This window comes from Oryctolagus cuniculus, chromosome 6, assembly GCF_051225735.1.
Source record: "Oryctolagus cuniculus isolate XC-2025 breed Fujian yellow rabbit chromosome 6, ASM5122573v1, whole genome shotgun sequence".
NCBI lineage: Eukaryota > Metazoa > Chordata > Mammalia > Lagomorpha > Leporidae > Oryctolagus > Oryctolagus cuniculus.
In genome coordinates, this window is record NC_142872.1 from 51,575,091 (window position 1) to 51,593,019 (window position 17,929).

A 17,929-nucleotide genomic window follows, 5' to 3' on the forward strand; every position below is an offset into this window, starting at 1 on the left:
TTTAGGCTAAAATCTGATGGATTAATGAGAGTTAGCCAGGCAAAATGGAAGGTTGGTTTTCCGTTCTAGTGGAAGAAGAAGAAAATACAGTTTGGAAATTTGAAGTTTTTATTTAATGTGTGAAATATTTTGTTTGCAAGCAAATATTGACTCCTATGTTAGCTTTGGATGATTTTTGCTGAAGGTATAAGTTACTCCCAGAAAGCTTATAATCCTTCAAGCCAGCTGGTTTCTTTTATCTGATGTTCCCCTCCCAAATGGATTCCTAATGAGTCATATGTATGATGTAATAAATTTTTAAGTGTTAGTAAGAAAAATACCTAGAACATAAAAATAGCATATACCATATTCTCACAGTGTTGCTAAATATATACAGCCTGGATTTAACCTAGTTCTTGAATGTATATCCCCAGAACTATTTTTTGACTTTTGGAAATATTGAGGGAAGATTTGTTTAAGTATGGTCTTAATATTTCTCAATGTGCATGACACCGGTTAGTAGTCACTATCCATTGTACCATCGTTTGCTGATCTTTATTCTCTTTGATAAGGTAGATCCTGTGACATACTAGAATACTAGAATTCAACATGTTTTGCTTTGCTTTTTTTTTTTTTTTTTTTTTTTTTGCTGCTTACTGAGGCTAGAGCAGTGCTTCTCACATTTTTCCACAGAAGCGTCTCTAAGAACAGAGCAAAGGAAAGTAACAATTGGCTGTGCATCAGAGCAACCCCTTCATCCTCTAAATAGGCAGAATTACCGAAAGTGGCGGCAGTTTTCTCCAGGTCTCCTATTTGCTTTAAAATACAGTGTGTTCCCTTTTACCTTCTCACCCCAGTCTCGATTAAATAAAGATGTGCCACACTTAGCCTGATTTTAGGAAACCCCTCTGACCCTACTGCTTACTCCAGAATATAAATAGTTTGTGAGGTTTGGTAATCTTGAAATAGCCAAGATTAATACTGTTTTTGAACTTAGCCCAGTGAATTCTGTGCTTCCTTTTGAAATTCTTCTGTTTTTGGAAAACCACTACCTATACTGTTTATTGACTGCATTTAGATTTGAAAGCTCCCAAGATTGGAGTCCTTGTGTCCATACTTAAAAATGATCTTCATTTTGTATAGAAAAATGGAAACTTAACTCTTTCCTAAAAAGAATTTGCATGGTTTGCTTAGAACTGGTGAAAGCACACTGAAGTACTTTAAAAAAAATTTATTATTTATATATTTGAAAGTTGGAGTTACTCAGAGAGAAGGAGAGGCAGAGAGAGAGAGAGGTCCTCCATCTGCCGGTTCACTACCCAGTTGGCCACAATGGCTGGAACTGCGCTGATCTGAAACCCGGAGCCAGGAGCGTCTTCCAGGTCTCCCACGTGGGTGCAGGGGCCCAAGCACTTGGGCCGTCTTCCGCTGCTTTCCCAGGCCACAGCAGAGAGCTGGATCTGAAGTTGTCGGGGAAGCAGCTGGGACTCAAACCTGCGTCCTTATGGGATGGGCTTCACCCGCTATGCAGCAGCGCCAGTCCCTGAAGTACTTTTAAAGCTATATCCCAGAGTAAAAAATGACTTATATTTCTCCCTCATATACTGTGGTACTTCAGAATGTTTGTGGAGGAACCAGTGTGTGGCATAGTAGGTTAACCCTCTGCCTATGACACAGGCATCGCATAGCAGAGCACTGGTTCTAGTCCTAGCTACTCTGCTTCCAATCCAGAGGATTTTAAAGTACCTGAGAGAGCAACAGATGACTCAAGTACTTGGACCTCTGACACCCATGTATAAGACCCAAATGGAGTTCCTCACTCCGGGCTTCAGCCTGGCCCAGCCCTGACCCATGTAGCCATTTGAGAAGTGAACCAGTGGATAGAAGATCTCTTTCTCTGTCTCTCTGCTTTTCAAGTAAAATAAATACTCAAAAAAAAGTTAAGGAAATGTACAGTTAAAAGGTGAGTTTATTTTGGTGTAAAATTTTGAAATCTGTGCTGTTTTTTTCATAATATGCATTATCTGTGAAGTTTTTGAGGATGTCCCATGTATTTTTATAGATAAGATTGAAACAAAGGGCCAGCGCCATGGTGCACTAGGTTAATCCTCCGCCTGCGGCGCCAGCATCCCATGTGGTCGCTGGTTCTAGTCCCGGTTGCTCCTCTTCCAATCCAGCTCTCTGCTGTGGCTTGGGAAAGCAGTAGAAGATCTTCCAAGTCCTTGGGCCCCTGCACCTGCATGGGAGGCCAGGAAGAAGTACCTGGCTCCTGGCTTCAGATCGGCGTAGCTCCAGCCGTAGCGGCCATTTGGGGAGTGAACCAGCGGAGGGAGGACCTTTTGGTCTCTCTCTCTCTCACTGTCTGTAACTCTACCTGTCAAATAAATAAATAAAATCTTTGAAAAAAAAAAGACTGAAACAAAAATTCCATAAAATATTGATTACCTAACTTTTGCTACAATGAGTGTAACACTGCTGTTTTCAATTGTGTTTCACTTTGAAAATAGTTTTTGATTTTTTTAAATGTTCAGTTAATTTCGTTGAAATGTTTATTAATTAACTGAAAGACTGACAGACAGGGAAAAACAGAGAGAGAGGTAAATAGATCTTTCATCACTATTTCACCCCCTCCCCCCCCACATACCTGCAACAGCTAGGGCTCTAGGTGAAAGCCAGGAGTCAGGAACTACTTCAAGGTTTCTCACATAGGTGGCAGGAATCAAAGTACTTAGGTTATCAATGGTGCCTACCAGGCACATTAACAGAAAGCTGGATCTGAGGCAAAGGTGGGACTTTATCCCAAACACTCTGAAAAGGGATGCAAGCATCCCAGTCACTTAACCTGCTCTGCCACAATGCTCACCTCTACTTTTTTTTTTTAATGCCAGCCAAGAGACATTTGACAAACAAGGATATCAGTGGTTGCCTTCACATCATCACAGCTCCTTGGTGTTTCTATTTATTTGCATGAGATTCTAGACTGAAGTAAATAGCTTCTCATGGAGTAGTTTTACTCTCTTGGTTCCCAGTCAGCTGAAAATACTAGCAATGTTTTTTCTTGTTGTAAGTGGTGAGGGCCCCATCTCAAATGTGTAAGCACCCTGAATTGCCTTCAAATTTGGGACCTGTGTAAGTGAGGTTATATAAGAAGTGTGTAAACTTCTAGAACATAGAAATGTAGTTTAGCACAGTTTGAATAACATGATTACAAATTTCCTGAGCTTCAGCTTCCTTATTTGTAAATTGTTACATAGGGTTCTTATGAGAATTAAATAAAATAATATCTATAAAATACTTAACCTAACACCTGGCATTTAGTAAGTATTCAAAAAATTCTATTTGTTCTTTCTATGGTTGCTTTTCTTCTGTATATGAAAGTACATTTAGAATCATAAATTGATCTGATGTATTGATATTATCCAGAGATGAATTATCACTATATTTGTTTCAGGCTAAATGTGAAAGTTGAGTTTTAACTGCTTTGTTTCTAGTAATCCCATGATGATTGCCTCAATGACTCTCTTTGAGTATACTTGACATCACATATTTTTATATTCCGTCCTTAACAAAGCCCACTTGTTTTTTATTACATGTTGTGCTTCCCAAACTGTCTTTAGTATTTTATTCTGTATTTAATTAAACTGTATTTAGCATTTTTCTTTAGTGTTTAATCTTTACTGCCTGTTTTCCCTTTATCCCAGCTGATAAAGAGAGGAAGATTTTTTTTTTTTTTTTTAAAAGAGGGCTTCTTTACAATATCAAATGGGTTTTTTTTTTTAGATTTATTTATTTGTTTGAAAGGCAGAGTTACAGAGAACAGAGGCAGAGAGAGAGAGAGAGGTCTTCTATCCCCTGGTTTACTCCCAAAATGGTCACAGTGGCTGGGGCTGCACCCGTCCGAAGCTAGGAGCCTCCTCTAGGTCTCCCACGCATGTGCAGGGGCCCAAGGACTTGAAACGTCTTCCACTGCTCCCCTAGGCCAAAGAAGAGCTGGATCGGAAGTAGAGCAGTTGGGACCTGAACCAGCGCCCACATGGGATGCCAGCAGTGCAGGCGGCAGCTGCATCCACTAAACTACAGCACCAGCCCCATGAATACTATTTTTATATCTAAAAATTGGAGAGGCAGTTTATTAATGACATTTTTACATTTATATTCACTTTATCTTGAACTGTTTTAATTTAAGCTCATAAATTACATTGAGTGGCATATATTATGTTTTCTCCAGGTTGTGCACCATCTCCAGGAGCTTATGATGTTAAAACTTCAGAAGTATTGAAAGGACCAGTATCCTTTCAGAAATCACAAAGATTTAAAAGACAAAAAGGTAATAGATCTGAAAATAAAATACTGGTTATATGACCTGACAAGTTATAACAATATTTAAATTGGAAGATACTATAATGTTCCTCAAAATGTAAACTTACAATTATATTTAAATTTTCTTTGATGGTAGATTCATGAAATGGTCAAATAGAAATGTAGTTTCCCTTTTGGTACTTCAACTTTTATGTCAGGAAATATTAGGAAAATTATAAAAGTGTTAGATATGTTAAAAAATATTGTGCAACTAATCATTTGGAAATGTGCAATCAGGAAAAGAATAACTATTTCTTCATTGTGCTTAGAATAAGAAATTTGGAAATTGTGTCTTGAATATGGTTAAAAAACATAAAACAACTGTACAATTCATTTTTCTGTAGAATCGCAACAAAATCTTAATGTTGACAAGGATACTACTTTACCTGCTTCAGCTAGAAAAGTTAAGACTTCGGAAATAAAGGTGAGGAACTTTTACATGCCAGCAAGTATGTTGGGATAGGACCTAAGTCTAAATATGAATTTTCTTTTTGTTCCATATATACATTATTCAGTATTTTTAGTGTGCCTGTGTTTTGTCTTCAGCTTCTCACATGAAGTCAAATGTGGAATTTTCCACTTGGGACATCATATCAACCTCAAAAAGTTCTGGATTTTTAGATTCAGAACACTGAACCTGTACTGTAGCCTTTTAGGATAGGTTCAGCATATAAATTAGAGTTATAAGTCTATAAACTAATGAAAGAGGTTATGACGTAGCAAGTTTTAAATTTCTGCCAGGTAATTACTAAATATACTGTTTTTAAATGTGCCCTTAGTCATTTTTATATATGGATGAAATTTAGGTTATTTAGAAAGCATTTAAAAAATTATGTGATGCTTTGGTTTGCTGCCATCATTTGAGTTATTTTGTTTTTGTTTATTTATGATGAAGGATAAATATTAGTGGGAAAAAAAAAAAAAAACAGGAAAAATTCCAGTGCTACTTAAAAACTGTTGTTGATTGGTGGTTGATTAAATTCTAAATCACTTTATGGTGGAACTCACAGACTAGTCTATTGTTACTGTTTCTATTAGTTCATAAGCAAGATATACTTTGTTAAGTTGAACAAATTAATAGATACTGTAATGTAGAAAAGATTTAGACTTAAAGTCAAAGCTAAAGGTTAAGTTTAATTATTCATTCATTTTAGTGATTACCTGTCTTTTTTTATAATATGCAGCTATGTTGTCTTATATGGAAATGATTAGTGCATGTGACTATGAGCACTTCAAATGTGGCAATACCAATGAAGATCTAAATTTTTAGTGTTATGTAATTCTGGTTTTATTTTTTTTAAAGATTTATTTTATTTATTTGAAAGACAGAGTTACGGAGAGAGGTAGAAACAGAGAGAGGTCTTTCATCCGCTGGTTCACTCTCCAGATGGCTGCAATGGCCGGGGCTGCGCCAATCCGGAGCCAGGAGCCAGGAGCCTCCTCCGTGTCTCCCTCATAAGTGTAGGGGCCCAAGGACTTGGGCCATCCTCTACTGCTTTCCCAGGCCATAGCAGAGAGCTGGATCGGAAAAGGAGCAGCTAGGACACAAACTGGCACCAAATGGGATACTGGAATCACAGGCAGCAGCTGTATCTGCTACACCACAATGCTGGCCTGCTTAAACTCTTAAACTTGAAATATTTTGAGATTTTAGGAACCTTTCTTTCATTTGCCAGAAAAATGATCTATAAAGTGTGGCATAGGCTCAGTGTACGATTTAAAATAGAAATTAGCTATTTGGAGCACTTAATCTTTCCATATTTGGCTGTGATATTTGTAGCACTTAAATTTGTATTTTTTCTTTTAAACAGAAGTCTCAAAAGACTGATAAAGATTTGAAGATACTAGAAAAAGAGGTAAGCAATGCTTTAAACTTACTGAAAAACAAATTTTATATATAATGGAAAGAGTTTCATAGAGTTTAGAAATAGAAATTCTGTTGTAGTTTGAGTCTTGTAGTAAGGAAAACATGATATACAGAATACTTGCCTTGGGTTTGCTACCATATTTTGGAGCCTATCCAAACTGTCAGTGTAGTAGTATGCTGGCAAAGTCAAGCTTATTATGTCAAGATAACCCACTTAGTGAAAAACTGATAGTTAGGCCAGCACCGCAGCTCAATAGGCTAATCCTCCACCTAGCGGCGCCGGCACACCGGGTTCTAGTCCCGGTCGGGGTGCCAGATTCTTTCCCGGTTGCCCCTCTTCCAGGCCAGCTCTCTACTGTGGCCCGGGAAGGCAGTGGAGGATGGCCCAAGTGCTTGGGCCCTGCACCCCATGGGAGACCAGGAGAAGCACCTGGCTTCTGCCTTAGGATCAGCGAAGTGCGGCCAGCCGTGGCGGCCACTGGAGGGTGAACCAATGGCAAAAGGAAGACCTTTCTCTCTGTCTCTCTCACTATCCACTCTGCCTATCAAAAAAAAAAAAAAAAAAAAAAAAAAAAGAAAAACTGATAGTTAAAGATAAATATATCAGTTTATTACAATTAAATGTGTGAATCAAATATTTGTATCTACTGATAGCACCTGCTCTTGCTGTGTGCTAATGCATGTTGAAAAAACATATCTGGGGGGCTGGTGCCGTGGCTCACTTGGTTAATCCTCTGCCTGCGGTGCCGGCATCCCATATGGGTGCCGAATTATAGTCCCGGTTGCCCCTCTTCCAGTCCAGCTCTCTGCTGTGGCTCCTGGCTTCGGATTGCCGTAGCTCCAGCCGTGGAGTCCATTTCAGGGGTGAACCAATGGAGGGAAGACCTTTCTCTCTGTCTCTCTCTCTCTCACTGGCTAACTCTGTCAAATAAACTTAAAAAAAAAAAAGAAAAGAAAAAAACATAGGTGGAGAATTGCTTGGTGAGCATGTAGTCCTAGCAGATGGTTGCATTATGATAAATTTATGCTTACTTGATGCATAGCTCTGCAATATATTTCTACTTTGAGGATGAAATAACCTAGAGCTGTGCTATCTAGTATGATAGCTGCTTACCATGTGGCTATTTTTAAAATAAATAAGATTGAACAAAATTAACAACTCAGTTGTATTAATCACATTTGAAGTGCTTAGTAACCACATGTGGTAAGCTGAGCAGTTACCATCCTTGATAGATGGTGCATTTCCTCCATGGCAATGATTTCTATATAGCAGGGCTGACCTAAAGAACCCATTTTTTTTCCCAAAGCTGTGCTAAGCTGTCCACTGCCAACTTTGCTTCTCTGCCAATGTTTTTTTTTTTGTTGTTGTTGTTTAAGGTTATTTTAATCGATGTCAGCTGCAGATACAGTAAAATATTCTGAATCTGCAAAATGATGAAAATACCATGCTGAATTTTGTAGCATCTACCAGTTAGGTTTCCATTGCTGACCAAATAGGCTAATTGACATACTCCTTTGATACATTAAAACTCTCCATTTGAATACAGTGACATTTTGGTTTAGAACTAAGAATGCCAAATAATTGCAGATTTCTGCTTCCTTGCTCTGATCCTTTATATTTGTTTTAGTAACATTTTCTAATATATTGTTGAGGATACATGCCAGTGACATGGGGATTGATATTTATAGATGTGTCTACTGAGTCTCAGTGGGACAGCTGGTGAGTCAGTAGCAGTGCCAGGATTAAAATTGGTAATTTGCATAAGTTTCTTTACCGGATATAGAATTTTAGATTAGAAGACTTTTTTCCCTATTATTTTAGCATTTGATGTTTTTTATTTTATAATTTCTTTAGTAGCATTAGGAAGGATGGTTTGCTGATGCTTACCACATTCTACTTAGAAGCCCAGCTCTACCTTTCTGAAATAAAAAACATAGTTAGCATTTAAAAATTCTTTTATTTTTGTAAAGAGATTTATTTATTTATTTGAGAAGAAGAGTTACAGAGAAAGGGAGAGACAGAGAGAGGGGTCTTTCATCTGCTGGTTCACTTCCCAATGGCCACAATCGCCAAGCTGGGCCTATCCGAAGCCAGGAACTTCTTCTGGGTCTCCCACACGGGTGCAGAGGTCCAAGCTCTCTGGCTTTCCCAGGCCATTAGCAGAGAGCTGGATGGAAAATAGAGCAACCGGGACTCAAACTGATGCCAATATAGGATGCCAGAGCTGCAGGTCAAGGCTTAATCTACTATGCCACAGTAACAACCCCCCATTTAAAACTCTTAATACAAATTACATAATTGAAACTATGGAAAGGAAATCTTACAAGTAGAAATATGTTAAAAGGAAGTAATGGTTTAATTGCACTTGGAAGTTTATGGCACTTAAAATCTTTTTGTTCTTAAAATGAATAGATCTTAAGTATCATAAAGTAAATATGATTATCCAACTAGGTAATAGTATATGAGCACAGTAACAAAGTTAGAAGTTTTTTAGAAGCTTTTTTTATTAACATTTATTTATTTATTTGAAAGTCAAGAGTTATACAGAGAGAGGAGAGGCAGAGAGAGAGAGGTCTTCTATCCTCTGGTGCACTCCCCATTTGGTCGCAATGACGGAGCTATGCCCATCCGAAGCCAGAAGCCTAGAGCTTCTTCTGGGTCTCCCACGCGGGTGCAGGGACCCAAGGACTTGAGCCATCTTCTTCTGCTTTCTCAGGCCACAGCAGAGAACTAGATCAGAAGTAGAGCAGCTGGGTTTCGAACCAGCACCCCTATGGAATGCTGGCACTTCAGGTGGCGACTTTCCCCGCTACACCACAGCACCAGCCCCTCTAGAAGCTTTAACACTGGTTATCAGTTACATTCATTTCTGTTTGCTTTGTAATAATGAGTCATTTATTTAACACCATGTTTTCTTCTAGATTCGTGTTCTCCTGCAGGAACGTGGTGCTCAGGACAAGCGGATCCAGGATCTGGAGACTGAGTTGGACAAGACAGAAGCAAAGCTGAATGCTGCAGTCAGAGAAAAAACATCTCTCTATGCAAACAGTGCTTCACTGGAAAAACAGCTTATTGAGTTAACCAGGACTAATGAACTACTAAAATCTAAGGTATTTGAACCTCATGATAACACACAAAATTGAATAAATAATATTGTTCTTATTGCAGTTGTTTGAGAACTTGAGCCTCTATTTAAGCCCTCTGTTTTTTCTTACTAGTTTTACCTTACATATTAAGTTGCCTCAGATAGAAATTGCTGTTTCTTTTGTTGTTGTTAAGATTTATTTTATTTATTTGAAAGGCAGAGTTACGGAGACAGAGGGAGAGACAGAAAGAGAGAGGTCCTCTATCCTAATGGTTCACTCTCCAAACAGCTGCACTGGCTAGGGCTTAGCCAGGCCGAAGCCAGAAGCGCCTGGAGCTTCTTGTGGATCTCCCACGTGGATGCAGGGGCCAAGGACTTGGACCATCTTCCAGTGGTTTCCTAGGCAGATGGCAGCTTAATCTACTACACCACAGTGCCGGCCCCTACTATATAGCTTTTTATTATTATGTCTAGGACACAAGAAATTATAAACAATCAAGTTGCTTTTGTACATTTTGAAATCACTTTATACATCTTCATTGGAAGTAAATGATATCATAATAACAGACTTCCCTCTGAAAACATTTTGGTAATGAAATATGAAATAAATCAGTAGACTCAATATATTCAAAGGAGAAACTGTCAAAATTAATATACTAATAGATCTTAAAGAGCCTAAAATGGTCATTGTGCTTGATACTGAGGAGAGTGAAGATATAAAGAACAGTTTTTAAGAATTAGAATTCAGGGCCTGCAATGTGCTGGGTTCTTTACCTACAAAAGGAGTAGAGTTGCATTAGAATCAAGAATAAAGAGGAAAGGCCAGCACCTCAGCTCACTTGGCTAATCCTCTGCCTGCGACGCCGGCACCCTGGGTTCTAGTCCCAGTTGGGGTGCCGGATTCTGTCCCCGTTGCTCCTCTTCCAGTCCAGCTCTCTGCTGTGGCCTGGGAAGCCAGTGGAGGATGGCCCAAGTGCTTGGGCCCTGCACCCGCATGGGAGACCAAGGGGAAGCACCTGGCTCCTGGCTTCAGATCAGCACAGTGCGCTGGCCGTAGCGGCCATTTGGGGGGTGAACCAATGGAAAAGGAAAACCTCTCTCTCTCTCTCTCTCTCACTGTCAAACTCTGCCTGTCCAAAAAAATAAATAAATAAAAAAAGAATAGAGAGGAAAAAAAAGAAGAAAGGACAGAAAGAATAGGGAAGGGAGCAAATTCCTGGTTCCCACTCAGGGAGATTCTGATTTAGGAGGCTTGAGTTGAACCCTATAATCTGCATACTTCAAAGTACACCAGGCACAGATTCATTTTGTTAGCACCACATCTCCAAAAGTCTTCTGTAATCAGCTTTTAGACCCTTGCCTGGGACTTACCAGTTTAAAGAGGTAAATAAGCATCCAAACTACATTTTAGAAATAAACTAGAATGTTTACATAAGAAAAAGGAGAGACAATGACAGCATTATAATAATACCCCCTTATCCACAAGGGATACATTTCAAGATTTTCCATGATACCTGAAATATAAGCAAGGCTGAATCCTAAACAGACGCTCCTTGATTTGCAAAAGAGATATGATCTAATAAATCCATTGTGGAAACAAATCGTGTTGAACTGTTATGATTTATTTATTTATTTGAAAGTCATGATGACAGAGAAAGGGAGAGACAGAGATCTTCCATCTTCTGGTTCATTCCACAAATGACCAGAACAGCTAGAGATGGGCCAGGCTGAAGCCAGGAGACCAGAACTCTATCTTTCTGGGTCTCCCATAGTGGATGACAGGTGTCCAGCCACTTGTGCCATCATCCTCTGCTTTCCCAGCCATGTTAGCAGAGAGTCACATGGGAAGCAGAGTAACTGGGACTTGAGCTGGTGCTCCAACATGGATTGCCAGCATTGTAAGCTGCAGCTTCTCGCACTGTGCTACAATGCCAGCACCCCGTCCCCATGTTGGACCATTAGAAATCACATTCTCCTTTACCTAAAATAGGGTTGTGCCCAGATAAACCTGTCATTAACTTAAAAAGTAATGAGTCAAGTAACCATAAATGGGATAGGTAGGCAGACAATTGTGGTACAGAGGTAAGCCACTGTTTGGGACTCCCACATTCCATATGGGAATGTCATTTTAAGCTTCAGCTATTCCACTTTCAATCCAGCTTCCTGCTAATGCGGACCCTGGATGATAGCAGATGGTGGCCCAAGTACTTGGGTTCCTGCCATCCACATGGGAGACCTAGATGAAGTTCTGGGCTCCTAGGGTCAACCTGGCCCACTTCTGGCTATTATAATAAGAATTTGGGGAGTGAGCCAGCAGATGGAAGATATCTCTTTGTCTCTCTCTCTTGTTGTGCCTTCCAGGTAGAGGAAAATAAATATTTAAAAAAATAAATAAATGAAGGACCATATGTATATACTGTACTTTTGCTATACATACCTACCTATAATATGGTTTAATTTATAAATTAGAAAAAAGTATGAGACCAATAATCAACTAATGAAAGTATAATTTTAACAGTATACTGTGGTAAAACATTTTAAACTTTTAAAATTTTTTATTTCTGGAATTTTCCAGTTAATCTTTTCAGACCACTGATGACCACAGATAACTGAAACCACAAAGAGTAAAATCACATATAAAGGGAGACTTCTGTAATGTGCAATCAGTAGTTGTGGTGTTGCTTAGACTGCATAAGTAAATAGTAATTCCAATGATAGTTAGAATTATTAGTATTTAACTGAGTGTATGTAAGGCTTAGAAGAAAATATTTCTGAATTTTTTATATTTGTTACTTAGTTTTCTGAAGATGGTAACCAGAAGAATCTGAGAATTCTAAGTCTGGAGTTGATGAAACTTAGAAACAAAAGAGAAATGAAGATGAAGGTGAGTGATACTTTTGTTAGGTTTGTTATATTTGAATCTTGAAATGTGAATAATTTCTTGTTTCCTAAAATAGTTATCTCCATTGTATAGAGTATGGTGGCTAAACAAGAAGGCATGGAGATGAAGCTACAGGCCACGCAGAGGAATCTGGAAGAGTCTCAGGGGAAAATAGCACAGCTTGAGGGGAAACTGTAAGTGACTAAGAGGAAACAAATTACTAAGTGTAACCAATTCTTGATTTGCCTCTCTGAGCAAGTTACTGCTTATTGAGGCTTTACCCTTCCTTCAGTACTTTTTTTTTTCACTGCCATCATCTAATTGCCCTGTTCTTTTTTTTTAAGTGATAATTGAGCCCTTATCCTCACCAAACATTGTGTGCCAAAAAGTTGAATGAACGTACTACTTTTGTATATATTATGTATTAATGATCAGAAAAAGTCTCACAATCGTTCTTGAAATTTTAGGAAAGTGATAGACTGAAACTCAGAAACACTGGTATAGGAAGCTGTGATTAATTCACAATTCTAGTTTACATGTGGTAGAATATGCAGTTCATAATTACTCAGTTTCATGATTTTTGAAAATTGTGTACACCTGTTTAACTACTAATTGAATGAGGCAGAGAACACATCCATCCTCAGAAAGTTTCTTTATGCCCTTTCTTGCTACGGCCTGTGTAATGTTATCCTCTATGACTACATTTTGACTTCAGTCAAATTTGTTGTACCTTTTTTGAGACATTTATCATAGAATAAGAGAGAAAATCTGTGTGTAGTTTCTTTTGTTTGATGTGATTTTTCAGTGTTCATCCATGTTGTTGTCTGCATTGTAACTTTAACTCTATTTCTGAGTAGTATTCCACTATATAAATCCTTTTCCATTTGCTTGCTATTCATCTTTTGGTCATTATTGGGTTGTTTTCAGTCTGTGAATATTTTGGGTAAGACTTATGAACATACATCTTTGTGAATATATATTTTTGTTCCTCTTGGGTAAATATTTTACTAAGAATAAATTCCTGGTTTTTAGGGTGTGTATCTATAAAGTGATAAAAAACAAAAAACACGAAGTGATTGTACTATTTATACGCCCATCAGCAATATATAGTAGTTCTACCTGTTCCTTCACATCGCAGTTAGTATTGTCCATCTATGAGGCCTTTCTAGTGATTGTGAAATGGTGTCTCATTTATCTCCTTTTATGAAGGATCTATTTAAGTTGGTCTCTTGCCCATTTCTATAGTCAGGTCGTACGGAGGAGGTAAACATATAACTAATTGACTACCAGGCAATCTGGGACAAAAGCTTTATGGTACACAAAATGATATTTATTATATTGGGTGAAAGGAGAACCAGGAAAGCTACCAAAAATAATTATTTCTAGTATTTGGAATGTTGGAAATGGTGATTGTTTTCATCATAGGTCCTTTTTGAGAATACATTTGGAAAGGTTTCTCGCTTAGGTTCAATCTTCTGTCTTTGTTTTGCATGTTAAGTATCGGCTTGAAAGGTCACATAAAATAATGAGAGTTTGGGATTGAGTCCACCTGCCTGTTATAAAAATGACTGGTGTATGGTATTAATATAATTATTGAATAAATAAACTAGTATTATTAACATGTGCATTTTTTAGTGTTTCAATAGAGAAAGAAAAGATGGATGAAAAATCTGAAACAGAAAAACTCTTAGAATACATCGAAGAAATTAGGTAATATAAATAGTAGCTTTAAGTTGGATCTTAAAGTTTGTTGAATACTGATAAACATCGTTTTCATCTTTATTCTCTTAGTTTTTCCTGTGGCTAAAGATATGTGCTTTTCACAATAATTTGCTTTAATATAGCTGTGCATCAGATCAAGTGGAAAAATATAAGCTAGAGATTGCCCAATTAGAAGAAAATTTGAAGGAGAAGAATCACAAAATTTTAAGCCTTACGCAGTCTTTGGAGGAAAATGTTGTTTTGTCTAAGCAAGTAGAAGACCTGAATGCTAAATGTCAGCTGCTTGAAAAAGAAAAAGGTATTACGGTGCTTACAGTTACTTTTTTTTATAGTCACTTTTTTTTAAAGATATATATAATACTTGAGAAAGGAGGTACTGCAATAGCTTTTTAAATAAAGTTATCTAAATAATATAAAGACTGTTCTGTAATTGAAAATTTTTTAATATTTTTGTTTGTTGGTTTATTTGAAAGACAAGGAGAGGGGCTAGTCTCCACCGGAGATACCAGTATCCTATATGGGCACTGATTTGAGACCCGGCTGTTCCACTTTCAATCCAACTCTCTGCTGATCTGCCTGGGAAGGCAGTGGAGGATGGCCTGGATGCTTGGGCTCCTGCCACCCACATGGGAGACTCAGAGGAAGCTCTTAGTTCCTGGCTTTGATATGGCCCAGCCCTGGCTATTGCAGCCATTTGAGGAGTGAACTAGCAGGTAGAGGATCTCTCTCTCTGTAGCTCTGTATTTTATTTATTTAAAATAAATAAAAAATGAATCTTTAAAAACAAATTCGTATTAAAAAATGAAAAATAAAGCAAAATAGGGAGAGAAAGAAATCATCCATATACTGGTTCACTCACCAAATAGCTGCAATAGCCATGTCTAGTCTAGGCCTAGGCCAGGAGCCAGGAACTTCATCCTGGTCTCTGGTGTTTATGGCAGGGACCAAAGCACTCAGATCATCATCTGCTTTCCCAGGCTCGTTAGCCATGGAGCTGTATCTGAAGAGGAGGAGCCAGGATTTGAACTGGTACTTCAATTTTGGCTGCCAGTGTTGCAAGCAGCTGTTTAACCTGCTGTACCACAACACTGACCCCAGTTGAGAATTTTTTATTATTATATTTGTTTGCAGTTTATTTAGTATGTGATTTACTTGTCTTGGTTAAAATATATACAGTTGTGCAGTTATTTACTTCTCTACTGGGTGGCCATTTAAAATTACTAGATACTTAGAATCATATTTATGAAGTACGTGAAATCTGTTCTCTCTAGATTAACAAGTTAAAACAGTAAAAAAAAAAGCTATATAAATCTATATTTTGGAATTTTATTATGATTTATAATGTACAGTATAGTAATCATAGAAACCTCATATTTTTTTAAATGGAAACATTATCTGTATATGCTAAAATCAGTATAATTGAATATTATGGGAGTATGGGTTTCCCAAAATTAACATTAATATCTAGTTACAGTATTTTTAACATTTTTGCTTTTTATAGAGGACTTCATAAACTGGAATAGAGAAAAGGATGAAAAGCTGAATGCTGAGATACAAAATTTAAGAGAGACACTTATTCTTCAAAAACAAGAATGTGAAAAGCTACAACAAAAAGAATTAGAAGTGAATTCACTTCTGCAACAAGAGAAGGTAATTTTTACAATATTAAACAAAACGGTGCTTGTTCCGTGTTATCAGTTTCCCTATATATCAGAAAATCTTTAAATGGTGTATAACCTTTGTTCCAACAATTCTATTTTTAATCTTATCCTAAGTAATCATTTGCATACTAAAGATTCAGTCACAAGTCTTCAGTATATGTTCACAACAGGATCATTCATGAATTAAAAAATTTTTGAATAACAAATGCATCAAAATCAAGAAATCTTTTTTTTAAAGATGTATTTTCATTTATTCTAAAAGCAGAGTGACAGAGAGGCAGAGAGAGAAACCTGCCATCCTTTAGTTCACTCCACAAATGACCATGATGGTCAGGGCTGGGCAGTCCAAAGCCAGGAACCAGGAACTCAATCTATATTTTCTATGTAGGTGCAGAGGCCCAAGTATTTGGGGTGTCTTCTTCTGCTTTCCTAGGTACATTAGGAGGTAACTGGATCACAAGCAGAGAAGCCATGACTCAAATCCACTCAAACTCAAACCAGGACTCAAACGGATCCAGTGTTGCAGGCAGTGGTTTAACCCACTGTACCACAATACCAACCTGGAAATCTTTTTTTTTTTTTTTTCCTCTGACAGGCAGAGTTTGACAGTGAGAGAGAGAGAGAGAGAGAGAGAGAGAGAGAGAGAGAGAAAGGTCTTCCTTTTCCATTGGTTCACCCCCCAAATGGCCGCTATGGCCAGCATGCCGCACCGATCTGAAGCCAGGAGCCAGGTGCTTCCTCCTGGTCTCCCATGCAGGTGCAGGGCCCAAGGACCTGGGCCATCCTCCACTGGCTTCCCAGGCCACAGCAGAGAGCTGGACTGGAAGAGTAGCAGCCGGGACAGAATCCGGCGCCCCAACTGGGACTAGAACCTGGGGTGCTGGTGCCGCAGGCAGAAGATTAGCCTAGTGAGCCCCAGTGCCAGCCGGAAATCAATTTTTTAAAAAGTCCCAGAATGTATTTAGTTAATTTAAGTAGGTGTTTACGGTTATCCTATAAATGAGTATCTGATTGCAGGAGAAACAAAATAATTTTTCAAGTGCAGATTACCTAAAAAGCATTTTACATTTTTTTTTTTAAGATTTACTTATTTATTCCAAAAGGAGAGTTATGGAGAGGCAGAGAGAGAGAGAGAAAGTCCTCCATCCACTGATTCACTCCCCAAATGGCCGCAACATCAGAGCTGGGCCAATCAGAAGCCAGGAGCCAGGAGCTTCTTCTGGGTCTTCCACGCCGGTGTAGGGGCCCAAAGTCTTAGGCCTGCTTTCCCAGGCCATAGTAGAGAGCTGGATTGGAAGTGGAGAAGCTGGGACTCAAACCCTCGCCTATATGGGGTGTTGGCCCTGCAGGTGGCAACTTTATCAGCCATACCACAGCACTGGCCCCACATTTTACATTTCAGTAAAAAACAAGATAGTCTAAAAATCACAGCTATAGGAAAGAAATAGATAATTTTCAGAAGCAAATATTCATATAACCTGTAAATATGAAAAGATGCTCCACCTCAGTAGTGTTCAAGGAAATGGAAATGATTTTTTTTCACTTACAAGATTGGCACAAATTAAAACATCTGATTATATAAAACATTGGGAAGAGTTGAGCCAGTGGATTCTTACATGCACTAGTGTGAAAACTGTATTGTTGGGCAACCTGTAACAACTATGTAAATAAAGTACATCTGTATGCTTTGACCTGGAAGGATCTATTTTATATGTTTTTTTCTAAGTGATTTTCATATCCACAGAGTATAAATCATTTATGGCCAAAAAAAAATAAAAGTATATGCATAAGAGATGACATTGTGGCACAGCAGGTTAAGCCCCTGCTTGTGACTCTGGCATCCCATATCAGAGTGTAAATTCACGTCCCAACTATTCCCTTTTTTTTTTTTTTTTTTTTTTTTTTTTTTAACAGGCAGAGTGGACAGTGAGAGAGAGACAGAGAAAGGTCTTGCTTTGCCGTTGGTTCACTCTCCAATGGCCGCCGTGGCTGGCGCGCTGCAGCCGGCGCACCGCACTGATCCGAAGGCAGGAGCCGGGTGCTTCTCCTGGTCTCCCATGGGGTGCAGGGCCCAAGCACTTGGGCCATCCTCCACTGCACTCCCGGGCCATAGCAGAGAGCTGGCCTGGAAGAGGGGCAACTGGGACAGAATCCGGCGCCCCGACCGGGACTAGAACCCGGTGTGCCGGCGCCGCTAGGTGGAGGATTAGCCTATTGATCCACGGCGCCGGCTGCTATTCCCTTTTCAAGCCAGTTTCCTGCTTATGTGCCTGGGAACACAGTGGAAGATACCCCAAGTACTTGAGCTACTGACACTTATAAGGCAGTGCAGAGTAGAATTCTTGGCTCCTGGCTTTAGCCTTGCCCAGACCTG

The 17,929-nt window shown here is 38.7% G+C and overlaps 1 protein-coding gene across 3 annotated transcripts in view; it reads left to right on the plus strand.

Moving 5' to 3' along the window:
* HMMR (hyaluronan mediated motility receptor) overlaps positions 1–17,929 on the plus strand; it is a 34,784-nt gene that overhangs the window by 3,590 nt on the left and 13,265 nt on the right. For 2 of the 3 annotated variants that reach the window (XM_008255359.5, XM_089335046.1), the window contains 9 exons: positions 4,208–4,306; positions 4,683–4,762; positions 6,150–6,194; positions 9,128–9,316; positions 12,089–12,175; positions 12,266–12,366; positions 13,808–13,882; positions 14,017–14,192; positions 15,396–15,544. In XM_008255359.5, coding sequence (XP_008253581.2) covers positions 4,208–4,306; positions 4,683–4,762; positions 6,150–6,194; positions 9,128–9,316; positions 12,089–12,175; positions 12,266–12,366; positions 13,808–13,882; positions 14,017–14,192; positions 15,396–15,544 — 1,001 coding nt within the window. Of the gene's footprint in view, positions 1–4,207; positions 4,307–4,682; positions 4,763–6,149; positions 6,195–9,127; positions 9,317–12,088; positions 12,176–12,248; positions 12,367–13,807; positions 13,883–14,016; positions 14,193–15,395; positions 15,545–17,929 lie in introns of all 3 variants that reach the window. The other variant, XM_089335047.1, reaches the window with a different exon arrangement.